The sequence below is a fragment of the Hippopotamus amphibius genome, chromosome 4 (assembly GCF_030028045.1).
Source record: "Hippopotamus amphibius kiboko isolate mHipAmp2 chromosome 4, mHipAmp2.hap2, whole genome shotgun sequence".
Classification (NCBI taxonomy): domain Eukaryota; kingdom Metazoa; phylum Chordata; class Mammalia; order Artiodactyla; family Hippopotamidae; genus Hippopotamus; species Hippopotamus amphibius.
The window spans coordinates 111,624,564-111,637,976 of NC_080189.1; the positions used below are offsets into that span (position 1 = coordinate 111,624,564).

The window sequence follows — 13,413 nt, forward strand, 5'->3', positions numbered from 1 at the left end:
TGGGGTGGGGGCTGTGCTGTGCCGTGCCGTGTTCTGATCCGCTGGCCGCCCTCCCGTGCAGGGAGCTGTCCCTGATCAAGGTGATCGACGTGGGCCGGCGGTTCCTGGTGAACAGGGTCCAGGACCACATCCAGAGCCGCATCGTGTACTACCTGATGAACATCCACGTGCAGCCCCGCACCATCTACCTGTGTCGGCACGGCGAGAGCGAGCACAACCTCCAGGGCAAGATCGGAGGGGACTCGGGCCTGTCCAGCAGGGGCAGGAAGGTAGGAGAGGCGCAGGGCGGGCGGGGAGCGGGGCGGTGGGGCAGTGCATCCCTGCGTGCGCGTGCACGTGTGTGAGCGTGCGTGTGTGTGTCCGAGGGAAGCGGGTATCTATGCAGCAGGTGCTCCCAGGCCCCCCTCACAGCAGTGAGTACAGCGTGGCCGTCCCCAACATGCACGGGGACCAGCCCTGCGCGGCTCCTCCAGGAGGGGCAGAGCCTGTGGTCCAGCGTGTGCCCCTCACCCCATCTCCCCCTCTCCCGCCCAGTTCGCCAACGCCCTAAGCAAGTTCGTGGAGGAGCAGAACCTGAAGGACCTCAAGGTGTGGACCAGCCAGCTGAAGAGCACCATCCAGACGGCGGAGGCCCTGCAGCTGCCCTACGAGCAGTGGAAGGCGCTCAATGAGATCGATGCTGTGAGTCCGGGGCCGGGAGAGGGGGTCTCCGCCTGCCGCGGAGCCGCCGGGAATCCCGGGAGCCTCCTACCTGCTCGGGGCGGCCGCGGGGGTGTTCCCTCCAGTGATCTCTGGCTGTTCCCGGCAGGGCGTCTGCGAGGAGATGACCTACGAGGAAATCAAGGACACCTACCCCGAGGAGTACGCCCTGCGCGAGCAGGACAAGTACTACTACCGCTACCCCACCGGGGAGGTGCGTGCCGCCCGCTGTCTCTGTGTCCTGTGTGCGCCGCGCGGGTGATGGGCGGGCGGCCGGGGTGCTGTGGGCCAGGAGCTGGGGCTGGACCTTCTGAGGCCACGGTGTCTGGCAAGGCCGGGGAGGTGGCTGCTGGGGACCCAGACGGACCCATTACTGGTGTCTCCGGGGAAGAAGGGCCCCTGCGTCCCTCCCCGAACCCTGTCCCGATGCTCGTCCTGGGCTGTCTGCCTTTGAATCGAGCCTTCCTGAGCTGAACTTTGTAATCAGTTCCAAGAGAAGCACGACTGTGTTTCCCACCAGCAGTAGAGACAGATGTTTCTCTAATGACGTACATGACAATTCGGGAAAGAAAAACGGTCCTAGATGTTGAAGCACCAAGGCCCCCCCACCCCCACCCCCTACTGTGGGAGACATGGCAGACACGTCAGCAAGTCACTTGTACCGACCCCATCGATGCTGGTGGACGGAGCCCTGTGCCACGTAGCCTCCTCGGGCTGGAGCACTGCATGGGGCCCGGGTGCAGGTGGTGCTCTGGGGTCTCCGCAGGCTCGGCCTGGTGACACCCAGCAGGGGCTTCCTGTCTGGGGTCCTTCCTTCTGCTTAGCATTTGTCACGCATCAGTTTCTTGGAGCTCAGGGTGCTGTCCCTGGTCTCGCCCCAGTCCTCGTTCCCTGAGACCTGCTTAGTGAGGGAGGGCCTGGGGGTGGTAGGAGCCTTGGTGATCTTAAAAGTCACAGGCCTGCCCCTTCTTTTTCAATGTCCTTTCATTGAGATAAAACTCACATCATATAAAAGTCACCATTTTAACCAAAGTATACAGTTCAGTGGTTTATATTTCACGATACTGTGCAACCATCACCACTAGTTCTATAACATCCCATTGCTCCATAAAGAACACGCAGCCTGTTAGCGGTCAGTCCCGGTTCCCATTCCCCCTGCAGCAACTGCGAGTCTACGTTCTGTCTCTTGGAGTTGCCTGTTCTGGACGTTTCATGTCAGTGGACTCATACACCCTGTGGCCTTTCACTCTGTGTAATGTGTTCAGGGCTGTGCTGCTCTGTAGTGTGTGTCAGGGCTCTGTTCCCTCACTTCCCCGGTGGTGGGTGGGGGTCCGGAAGGAGCAGTGAGAAGGGGAGGGCAGTTGGGGTGGGTCCCCCGGTGTCCAGGAGGGATGCAGCACACTGACAGTGCGGAGTGGGGGGGGAGGGTTTGACGGAGGGTGGATCGCGTGGTCACTGGTTTATAACCCGGAGAGGCGTGGCCACGGACGCCGGCTTCTGCTCCAATGTGGCGCCCCGTCCCTCTGCCTTGCAGTCCTACCAGGACCTGGTCCAGCGTCTGGAGCCCGTGATCATGGAGCTGGAGCGGCAGGAGAATGTGCTGGTCATCTGCCACCAGGCCGTCCTGCGCTGCCTCCTGGCCTACTTCCTGGACAAGAGCGCAGGTGCCTGGTCTTCTGATGCATCCTCTCCCGGGGGGGTTGGGAAGGGGGCTGGTCACAGCCCCGAAAGGACGGAGGGAGACTGGCCTTGGAGCTGGGGTGGTCGTGCTGCCGGGTGTGAAGAAAGGCGGAGTCCCCACTCCCCTTGCAGCCCCTGGAGGGCACTCAAGAGCAGTTTGATGCTGGGTGGGCTTAACTGGCTCGAGAACCAGCCTCTTGGAGGCCCTGTCTCCCCGCATCTCAGGGGTGGTGGGTCGGCTGGGGAGGGGGCAGCCCACCTTTAAGGAGCAAACAGTCCAGAAAACCCTGATGATGCTCTGCACACGCCTGTATCTGCCTGAGGGCCAGCTGGATCCTGACACTTAAATTGTTTGGGAAGTGACTGTCTTACTCCAGCTCATTATGTGAGGGTTTGGGTTTGCTTCGATTCTGTTCTTTCGGGTGTCTTTGTAGGGCTGCCTGCCTCCAGCAGGAGTACCTGTGCTGGGGTCGGGGGGGGCACCCTGCCCAGCGAGGCATCTGCAGGTCTCCATGTGGGTCCCCATGTCCCCTTGAAGCTGTCACTGGGGCCTAGGAATGTCGGTCCTCAAGTTTCCCAGCTCACGTGGGCCCTTCTCTCCTTCTCAGAGGAGATGCCGTACCTGAAATGCCCCCTCCATGCCGTCTTGAAGCTGACGCCCGTCGCTTACGGTGAGTGTGGGCAGGCAGCCCCTCCGAGACCAGCCAACCGGTCCCCCAGGGGGGATGGCGGCGGGGCTGGGAGCGCAGGGCCCCTTTAACCGGAAGCCAACCTCTCCCCCGCCTCGCCCAGGCTGCCGAGTAGAATCCGTCTACCTGAACGTGGAGTCCGTGAGCACGCATCGGGAGAGGTCAGAGGTGAGTGTGCGCGCGGCCCCAGCCCACACACGCCTGGCCTGGCCTCCGTCTGGGAGGGATGCTGCTGGGGGACCGGTGGGCGCCCGCACTGGGTGGCGGTGCTTGTAAAGGCTGTGTCCGGCGGTGGACGCTTACTGCCTCGTCTGGAACTGTGGCCCTCATGACTGCCCCCCTTTCCTCAGCATCTGTGTGCTCCTACCTGCCTGTCTGGTGGCTTCTTGGCATTGTCTTCCCTTTCTTTCCCTCTGCGCTTTTTCCCCCATTTCCACTCGACCTGAGAAGCGAGTGTTGAGGAGGAGGACATTCTGCTCTCTTAAACGTAACTGTAGCCCAGTGACTGTCGCCTCTTCCTCCGGGGCAGCGAAACAATCGCAGGTTCCAGATTCACGGGTGGCAACAGGACCCGCAGATCCGCTCAGTCATCTGCATGCACTTAGGCCCCACATTCCCGAGAAGAGAAGCGTGAAGACGGGGCGGGACTGGGAAGCACAGCTGTGGTTTGGGAGTTCGTGATGGGGCAGTGGAGGATGGAATGATTTTCCGGGAGACCCCAGTGTTTGGCCGCACCTGGCCCCACTTTGGGGGGGGGGCCTGTCTACACTTCGATGGGCAGCCCGAGGGCAGCGCAGAGTTCTGTCCAGGCGTACGTTGTGAAAGATACTTTGAATTTACTTTATACCGACTGTCAAACTCCAGCGCTCTGCCGGCATCCGTGCGACCCTTTTTTTTACACCGAGTATGATGTTCCCGGTCCCTGTTCCAAGGAGTTTGGCCAGAAGATTTTGGCATTAAAATCCCCGCGCCCACGGCACTTGCTTGGCTGGTTGACTGAAACGAAGGCGGATGGCTTCCCTGGGCTCCGACGTTGCCTTCTGAGGGTGGGGGGCGGGATGCGCGTGTGCTTTCGCTCCAGGAGAGCAGCCTCCCCGCCGGACCCTCCAGCAGCGGGGTTCTTGGGGTTGGGCCCAAAGTGGGCTCCGATAGGCCCTGAAACACTTCACTGTGCAGAACAGGGCAGGGGCTTGATGGAGACAGACCCCAGCTCAGGCTCCTGGGCCGTGAGCTACAGAGCGACAGGCCCTGAGGACATCAGAGGTCCCCATTCCACTCAAGTTGTCACTTGGTCGGAAGGCTGGTGTTCGGCCCTGGCTGGCCGTCTCCTGCGTCTTGGTCTCCTGGCTCCGGGGGGAGGTTTGCGTTTCCTGTCCTAAGCTGGGTGTTCTCAGCGGGAGCAAGAGCTGTGCAGGTCCTGGCTCGAGGTCAGTGGGAGGGGTCCAGCACCGACGCCTTCTCCTCCTGGCCCTCCTGCCGCCCCAGTGGGCGCCCGAGCCCCGTGCCCAGGCACCCCCCCACGCCATGTTCTTGGAGGCTGGCAGCAGTCTTTTCTCCGACCTCTTACCTGCTGTCACTGCATCACTGTCTGTGAGGAACCGTCCTGCTCTTCCTCCCTTGTCTGCTTTGCGAATTTCGTGTCTGTCCGAGTGGGTGTTTTGGAATGATCGGGAAGGGGGTTTGGGAGGAGAAATCATCCCTTGTTCTTGCCGACTGGAAGACGCAGGACGAGCTGGCAGCCGTGCGGTCCGGGGCCGTTCACCGTGCTTGGTCTTGTGGTCTCAGTGACATCCAGAAGCAGCGAAACGTGTGTGGTTTGATTTTGGATTTTTTTGGCTTATTTACCTCCCCCTCCTCGTAACTGTCGCCTTCTCTCTTTTGTCTTTGTCTCGCTTAGGATGCAAAGAAGGGACCTAACCCGCTCATGAGACGCAATAGTGTCACCCCACTAGCCAGCCCCGAGCCCACCAAAAAGCCTCGCATCAACAGCTTTGAGGAGCATGTGGCCTCTACCTCCGCTGCCCTGCCCACCTGCCTGCCCCCGGAGGTGCCCACGCAGCTGCCCGGACAAGTGCGTTGACCCCCTTCTCTTTCCTGAGTCGAGTCTCATGCAGGGTGGGGAGAGCGTGTTCGGTGGGGAGGAGTGTGCCCGGAGGGGCTGCGGCCTCAGACCCAGGTCTTTGGGGGGTTGGGGGGAGAGGACACGGATGCCCCTGAGTGTGGTACCCCCGGATCCGTCCTTGAGACCTTGGCTGTGTGTGCACACGCCCTTTATGGGGAGGTGGTCTTCCCCGGGCAGAACCGGGCAGAGTGAGGAGATGGCCAAGTGTCTGGGACCCATTCATTTTCGTGAACAGTTTCTTCTAAAAGTCAAGGCCACCCCTAGTTCAGGAGTCTCCATCCAGCTCTGGGCTGTTGGCTTCTGCGTGGCCCGGGGAAGTCTTTTCTGTCCCCACGCTGAGTATTTTTCCTGACTTGCTCCCTTACCGTCGCTCCCAGTTAGAGAAAAGCTGTTGTCAGGTGGGGCCCTGGGAGCGTGTCCAGAGCCGGCGTGGCCGGGTTGGAACCCAGGCCAGATGACCTGGAATTAGCCACTTTCTCGTATAACGCAGTAAAAATCCCCAAAGCAGAACGGCAGCTTGATTTCACTCTTAGATTATTCCATTCACTGTGACAATGAAAGGCCGAAAGATACTGGCTGTTGGGCGTTAAGATTTGTTTTCAGAAAACCACTCTTTTCCTCAACAACACCTGAAAATCCTGGCCAGGATGGGAGATGTAGAAATCCCTGGGCACAAATTTGGGTCCCACCGAGGGGTCTCCTCGACCCCCACCCACCACGCCTGGCCTCTGACACAGAAATCACGGGCTCAGGTTCAGATTGGATTGGTTAATGAGCTGGGTACTGAAGGCCCACATACTCTTCCTGCATTTCCCCCAAACTCATTTAAACCTTGTGTTGTCTGGAATTGTGCTGCGGTGGGGGTGGGGGTGCTGTGCAGCCCTGAGCATGTCATCGGCCCTCTTCAGGCCTCAGTTTTCTCATCTGTGGAATGGGGGAGCAGTGCCTACTGCCAAGGGCTGATCAACTGAGTGACTCGTGCCCTGTGTCTGACATGGTGTTGTCTGCCCCTGGCGTCAGCTGTGGGGTTTTATCGTCAGGTTCTGTCACCTCCTTGGCCTTCAGTCCCCCTGTTCTTTAGAATGAGGGATGCAGACTGGCTGGGAGACGTCTAATTAGCGTTCCTTTCAGGTCTAACATCAGCGGTGCTTTTTATGAAAACTGAGAACTGAAGTGTTGTGTCAGTGACATCCTGTGTTGGTGTAAAGGGTGGGGTCATAGCTGGAAGGTTAGAGGCCGTGGTCACAGGCGCCGTGGTGACCGGCCGGGCGGGGGTTGGGTGGTGTGCAGGGGGCGACGGCAGGCCAGGCGTGGAGGGTCCAGGGCTCTGTCCCCGCGGAGGCTGCCTGGTCCCCGATGACCTGGGCCCTTACCCTGTCCATCAACTGACTCTCTCCCGCCTTTTCTCTCTGCAGCCTTTGCTAGGGAAAGCCTGTTTGTAAGTATTTTTCTCTGAATACTTTTGCTCTTTGTATCTCTTTCCTTGTTTGCCAGTTTGGCCTCCTGCCTGTTAAAGCATTGAGGGTGATGCCAGTTTCTGTGAAATCTGAAGGCGGGAGATGGGACGGGAGGAAGGAGAAGGGATTCGTGAATTTTCAGGAAAGGATGCAGGAAGTTGTGCAGGTTTTCAGTGTGTCCTCCTGCCGCCGTGGCCACCGCGGGGCCGGGGTGACTGTTAGTGTTTGCAGTGCTCAGTGGCTGGACGTCCGTCTACGTTTTCCCTCTTAGAGTCAGCTTTTGGTGGGCACCTGGGTCTGTGCCTCCCGATGTTGTCTTTTAAGTTCTGGGCCTCCCCCGAGCAAGCCCTGTCATTTTGAGAGGAAAGTTTACCCAGAGCCTCACCTGCAAAACAAACAGTGGAGGACCTGAGCCTCTCCCTCCTGGCCTGGCAGGGACCCCCATCCACCACCTCCAGGGCTCCGGGAGCCCCGCACTCTGGAGAGGTCTGTTTGGGAGCGACTGTTCTGCACCGGGTTGTCTTGTGTTACCACCAGCTCGGCCTTTACGGTCACGTTCAGGATGGGGGCAGCTTTCTCTCTGCAGAGTTCAGTGTTAGCAGCTGCCGGATGGTTCAGCGCCTCCTCTGCTCTGGTGGCCCCCGGCCCCAGAAGGACCTGAGGCATTTATATTACAGAGTTTTAATAAGAGACATCCTGAAATATCACCTGCAACACCTCGAGTCACACCCACCCCTTCTTCCCTTCCACTGGTTAGGTTACCTGGACTAATTTAAGCAAAAACATGGCTTATTCTTGGCGAACAGGAACTTCTGGGCATTGTGCTTGGATTAGCTGGTACCCCCTGTCGAAATACATTTCGTCACCCTACAGCTTGTACGTATCTCCAGTCTTTGGACCTTAAAATAACCCCAGGAGGTCGCAGGGCAGTTCCTGTCCCTGTTTCCCAGATGAGGGTGACTCTCTCACCCACGGTCACCCAGCTGGTCTGTAGCAGAACCAACCCTTAAGTGGGTGTCCCAGGCCTGAAGCCTGGCTGTTTTGTCTCTGCCAGCTTCCAGAACAGCCAGGGTCCTGTTTGCCTGCCTGTCCCGGGCACCTGACGTTGGCAGCCCGCGGGGCATGTCCCCGAGCCATTTGTTTCCTTTCTCACTCTTGCAGCCTCTCCCTTGCAGCTGCTTCCCGTGGCTGAGACCTGTTTATTTAATGGTGGGCCTGCCCATCAGATTCAGTCTTGAAGAGTAACAGTCCCATGTCTGTGAACCCCCTTGACGCCCGGCGTTGCACCCAGGATGCCCCAGGCTCGAGTTCTCCTCGTGTGAAAACTAGCCTTTGGGTTTGGAACCTTACGGTTTGCATCTGTGCGTATCCCGTTCCTTTTGACCCATGGCCTGATGGTGCCAGGAAAGAAGTCTTCCCACTGGGAGGGGGCCATTTGGGCACATCCCCCCACCGCCTAAGGTTGACCTCTCCCATCTCTAAGGCTAATAATGCCTGGAGCCAAAATCCCTCCAGTTCAGCAAAACTGTATTCTCGGGACCCGTCACACCTGCATCCACTCAGGTGTCCCAGAGTCCAGGTGTTCATGATGAGAATATGGATGTAGCACTTAGCAAAATACCTAGCGTGTGGTCAGTGCCCAGTGGACAGTAGCTGTTCCTGTGGGAGATGTGGTGCCCTGTGCTTTGGTGGCCACATCCAGGGATCTCTGGTCTGCGTTTCCTCCGACACAGGCCAGGGGGATTTCTCTTCGTGGGCAGCAGGAGCGCCCAGGGACTGGGGAGTGGGGTGCCCCTGGGGTCTTCGGGTTGTGGCCTGGGGATGCCGGCGATGCTAGCATTCTGGTAAAACAGGCACGACAGCCAGGTGGGGCACAGCGCCTGCCCTGCAGTCCACCCTCCCTGCGCTGCTCGGGGCTCAGGGCCGTCGGACCATCTGGCCCTCACGATGCATCTTTGACTTTTAAATTACTAACGCACGCTGAGAAGAGAATCCTACTAAACCTGTTTTGTTTTTCTTTCCCAACATGTTTCTTCCTTCCCCCCCACTATGCTTGAAAGACGAACTGTCTGTCACATTTTCTCAAAGTTTTCTCCTTACTAACCTTGGAAAGGTAAATGGCTCCGTGCATGCCCTCCTCGTCCCCTCCACGTCTCTCCGGGTCACGGCGTCATCTCAGCCCTCGGGGCGTCGCGGTCTGCGTGAAGACTGGCCATTGTGAAGTCTGTGACTCACGCCCCTCATGCCCCAGAACGTGTGTGCTTCCCAAGAGCCGCCCCGTTGTGTCGCGAGCCTCCCCGTGTCCAGAGCCAGGGGCGCCACGAGGGAATGACGTGGCCTGTGCCCGTGGTCCCGTGTCATCATTGCATTGCCATCGCTCGTGGGTGCTCCACCCTTGGCGTGAGATGTCCCAGGGCGGGTGGGAGGCAGCGCCTCCATCTCTGACCCCACGGATGGACTGGGGCCTCTCTGGCTGTGAGGCTGGGCGCCCCCTCCCCGGGAGACACCCCGCTCACAGGGGCTGTCTGATGCACTCGTGGTCAGAGGGTCAGTCGCCTGGGCTCCTGAGTCTGGCTGCGGGCAGGCTCAGATCGGGCCCTGGCTTCCGTCGTGCCAGCCCTGCGATGGGCCTCTGTAGACATTCGCCACCGCTGCCCCTTGGTTCCTGCGGAAGGGGAGTGGGCTTCCGTGATGCCTGCATTTGTGTCCTCCTGGGTTCTACTCTCCCTGCCGCCCCTTTGAGACAGTCTTGGTGGAGACACTTAGGATGCAAGAGAACACTTTTCAAAATTGTGTTTCCCTTTCCTGTGGGAAGGGATAGGGAGGGTAGGTCAAGAGACCGCCGCTGTGCGCTGGCAGCCATCATCTCTCCTCCGCTGATCGAAAAATATTTTTTAAGGGGGTTTTGGCACTGGCCAGTTGCCTTCGGGGTGGGGCTTCTGGACAGGACGGCTTTTCTTAGAACGGGGTGAGAGCTTTAGTGACACAGGCCTTCTCTGCCCAGCCGCCTTGCCTGAGTTCTGGCACCTGAGCTGTCCTCCTGGAATCTGGGTCCCTAGCGCTGTGGTGTAGCTCTGCTTGGGCCGCGCCGGGGGGAGAGTCCTGATGCTTTTCCATATTTAACCCTGCCCCCCCTTCCTCTGCCTGGCAGCAGAGGCAGCGAGAGTTGGGGGGTGGGGGCAAGGGCAGCCTCGGGCTCTAAAGGGCCGTGAGCCGGAGGGTCCCTGGGTGCTGGCACCCGGTGCTCCCCAGGAGCTGCCTGCCCTCCCCACCTCCCTCCCCACCTCCTACAGGCAGCTGTCAGGGCCCCTCCCAGCCCTTCTCCCCCGGGACCGGGTTTAGCCTCCATCATGTTCCTGGGCCACTCTAGTTGGTGACGATGCTCTTCGGGGCCGTATTCTTTGTTGGGGGGGGGCACGGTTCAACCGCATGGCTATCGTCTCTGCTTTAGAACCTAGTCAGCAGGAATGGTAACCGGCTTCCCCGTCTTTTCTCCCGGCGCAGAACATGAAAGGCTCCCCGAACAGCGTGGATGCCCCCAGGACGCACTGACGCAGCCGCTGGCGCCCTGCTCTTTCGCTCCTCCCGCAGCTTTGCTCCCGCCTTTCCATCTGCCTGAGGCCAGCAACCCCGAGGCCACCTCCCTGGGGGCGCTGGAGGGGAGGCTGCTGCTCCTGGAGGCCTGGGCCCCGCCCGCCCCACGGACCCCGCGAGGCCCGGGAAGGACGATGCACAGAGGAGGCGGGCCGGTGGCGCCCCCCGGGGGGCTTGTTCATCTCGTCTCTGGACCTTCCCCACTGGGGAGATGACACTGGCCCCCAAGCCCTAACCTTCAAGTGGGCCTGGCTCTCAGCTGCTGAAGGTTAAGGGACGGTGAAAACGTTCCGGAGGCTCTTGGTGCCTCTGGGCCTGGACGTTGCCTCCTGCAGGAAGCCTTCGGCCGGGGCCATGTTGGGGTCAGCAGGAGAGCCGGTCTTGGAGATGGAGACAGAGCCAGGAGCTGGACCACTGCCCTCCCAGGTGTGCGTCCTGCCTCTCAAGATGACATGGGGCCGTATGGCTGCAGAGGTGGGAGGAAATGTGTTGCTGAAATAGCACAGCGGCCTCACCCCTGCGGAAAGCTCCCTCCTGGATCCGAGGCACCTGGGACCCCACGCTCCTGGGGCAGCTGGCTTGTGCACTTTTTTAAGGCAGAGAGTGTGACCTGAAAGTCACACCTTCGGGAACTTAGATGTTTGTGTTTTGTGCCCTTGGGGCTGGAGCTCTGAAAGGGTGTGGGAGTGGGAGCCTGTGGGGAGGGGAGGGGAGGACCCCCCCGCCCCGTAAAACGGCCGGGGAGTGAGCATTCAGATCGTCGCAAGACTGACCCCGGCGACCGACAGCACGGGCTCGAGGCTCTGGCCTCCTCCTTTGGGACCTTCATCGCCTGCTGCGTTTCCTGGGTGGGGACAGGGCTCGAGCCGGGCCTTGCTGGCGGCCGCTTCCTCCCAGAGCCTGGCTGTCCGCAGTCTCCTGGCAGGACGGTTCCCTACGTTGCTTTGAGCATCTGCGGTGTACCCAGCGCGGAGCTGGGTTCTTGGGGCAATTCTGGGGAAGAGAATGTCCTCATTTGCCTTCGTGGCGCCTGTGGCATCTGGGGGAGGTGATTCAAAGCAGGGCTTGTGGACACGTGGTTCTAAACACCTGTAGTTTCCGCCTGCGGGTTTTCCCCTGTGGCCTCCGAGGACTCGGGGAGGGGGCGTGTTGAGGCCCAGGAGAGAGGATTTGGACTCAGCAGTGGAGTTTGTCCAAATGACCCTTTTCAGGATTTCTAAAAGCCGGTGCCAAAGGTCACCTTCTCTTCCTGCCTTCTGCTCTGGGGCTCCACGTCCTTACCCCTCTGAGCTTGTGAAGTAGTCACTGGGGGTGGGGGTGGGGGCGTTTAGACAGCTGGAGCTGGGAGTGGGGAGAGGAGCTGTTTTTGTTTGCATTTTTGTTTGAGAGGAGCTTTTAGAAAAATGCACGTTTCTCTGGTTGGGATGAGGTGGGAAATGGGGACACGATTCAGACACCCTACAACCAGGTTTGTGGGTCTCACAGCAGACCTTTAAAATCCCCCTCCCCTTCATGGGTCATCTGCCCCAGACGATGTCTGTCTGTCGGTCCACTCCCGTGTAAGACTTGGGTTACTTTCCTCTTTCCCGCTGTCTTGTCAGACATTGTCTGTGTGTGTGGGTTCCTATTTTCAGACGGAGGGCCTGCAGCTCTGCTCTTGAGAATGGCTCTCTTATGTCCACCTTCCTGCTCCTTCTCTGGTTGTTGGAGCTGACCCTGAATTTGGACTCTTGCGGCTGATCGAGTGGGGGCTGCATGACGGTACGTCCCCCTCAATTCTGACCGCCTGAAATCAGCGCATCTGCAAAGGAGGCTTAGCCTGACCCGGGACCTTGGTTTGCAGGGGCCTCGATGGGGAGAGAGAACGTCGATGCGGGCAGGGAGGGGAGACGGAGCGAGAGCAGAGGCTGGGAGACTCGAGGCCAGGGGCCTGACCTCTGAGGATGGAGGCGGCGGACAAGGGTGTGTCTGAGCCGCTGACCATTGACTTTCACTCCCCCACCCCCCCAAAAAACACCTGGGACCAATATTTTTAACTTTGCATATTTGTTTTGGGGGTGGGCTTACCCCTCTCCTTCTGTCCTGAGGCCGTGGGCCAAGCTCTTCACTGGGGGCTGGGGAGGGGGAAGAAAGACTGTTTGAACCACGCCAATGACGTTTTTGTTTCTAATACTTGAAATTTATTTTTTTATTATTTTGATAGCAGATGTGCTATTTATTTATTTAATATGTATAAGGGATCCTGAAGATGGAAAGCTGTATAGATTGGGTTTTGTTGGTTGGTTGGCTCGGGGGCCTTTTATGTGACTTCTGACTTCTCTGTGTCCTGTATACGTTTGTCTGAATTAATCACCTGGGATGAAGTTGTGCCAGCTTACACAGGGGCAGCCTGTCGGAAATTTGTATATTTTGCAGTTGCCAGAACAATAAAATACCTGGTTGAAATACACGGATGAAGTGCCCCTATGGTCCTTTTTTTGTGGGGGGGAGGAAGAGTCTTTACTTACACTTGGGGTCAGTATACCAAGTTTCTACCACTGAGCCCCATCACCTTCCTTTAAACAGGACATGCAGGGACTTCCCTGGCTGTCCAGTGGTCAGGGCTCCACACTGCCACTGCAGGGGGCACGGGTGTGAGCCCTGGTTGGGGACCTAAGATCCCGCACGCCACGCAGACAAGAAAAAAAAAAAAAAAAACAAGCAGGATATGCAGGTTCCAACTGCCTAGTGTCTGCATTTGCTAAACAATGTTGTGTCACCTTTTAAAAAACGTGAATAGCCTTTATTTTTAGAGCAGTCTTAGGTTTACAGAGAAGAGCAGATAGTACAGAGTTCTCCCTCATGCCCAGGCACACATCCCCCCATTATTAACATCTTGCATGTAAAGTGCCTTTGTTACAATCGATAAGCCAGTAATACTGATGCGTCGTTAGTACCTAGAATCTGTGGTTTCCGCTAGGGCTCACTCTGCTGCGCGGTCCTGTGGGTTTTGACAAACACATGCAGGTGTGTATCCATCACGGTATTCAGAATGTCCATCAATTTCTATTCCCTCTGTCCATCCTCCCCCCCAGCCCCTTCAGTCTGCAGCTGTTCTTAACAGCGGCTTTGCAGATGGTGTCAGGGACCCGGGCAGAATCGCAGGAAGGTGTTTCATCCTAGGTTCTTGGTC

The 13,413-nt window shown here is 58.5% G+C and overlaps 1 protein-coding gene across 3 annotated transcripts in view; it reads left to right on the forward strand.

The window, feature by feature from the left end:
• The window catches only part of PFKFB3 (6-phosphofructo-2-kinase/fructose-2,6-biphosphatase 3), an 82,712-nt gene extending 70,022 nt beyond the window's left edge, over nt 1-12,690 (forward strand). For all 3 annotated transcript variants that reach the window (XM_057730723.1, XM_057730722.1, XM_057730724.1), the window contains 8 exons: nt 62-269; nt 535-681; nt 809-913; nt 2,234-2,363; nt 2,988-3,050; nt 3,172-3,236; nt 4,966-5,139; nt 10,152-12,690. In XM_057730723.1, coding sequence (XP_057586706.1) covers nt 62-269; nt 535-681; nt 809-913; nt 2,234-2,363; nt 2,988-3,050; nt 3,172-3,236; nt 4,966-5,139; nt 10,152-10,199 — 940 coding nt within the window. In that variant the 3' untranslated portion in view covers nt 10,200-12,690. The remainder of the gene's footprint in view (nt 1-61; nt 270-534; nt 682-808; nt 914-2,233; nt 2,364-2,987; nt 3,051-3,171; nt 3,237-4,965; nt 5,140-10,151) is intronic.
• The last annotated feature ends 723 nt before the right edge of the window (nt 12,691-13,413 follow it).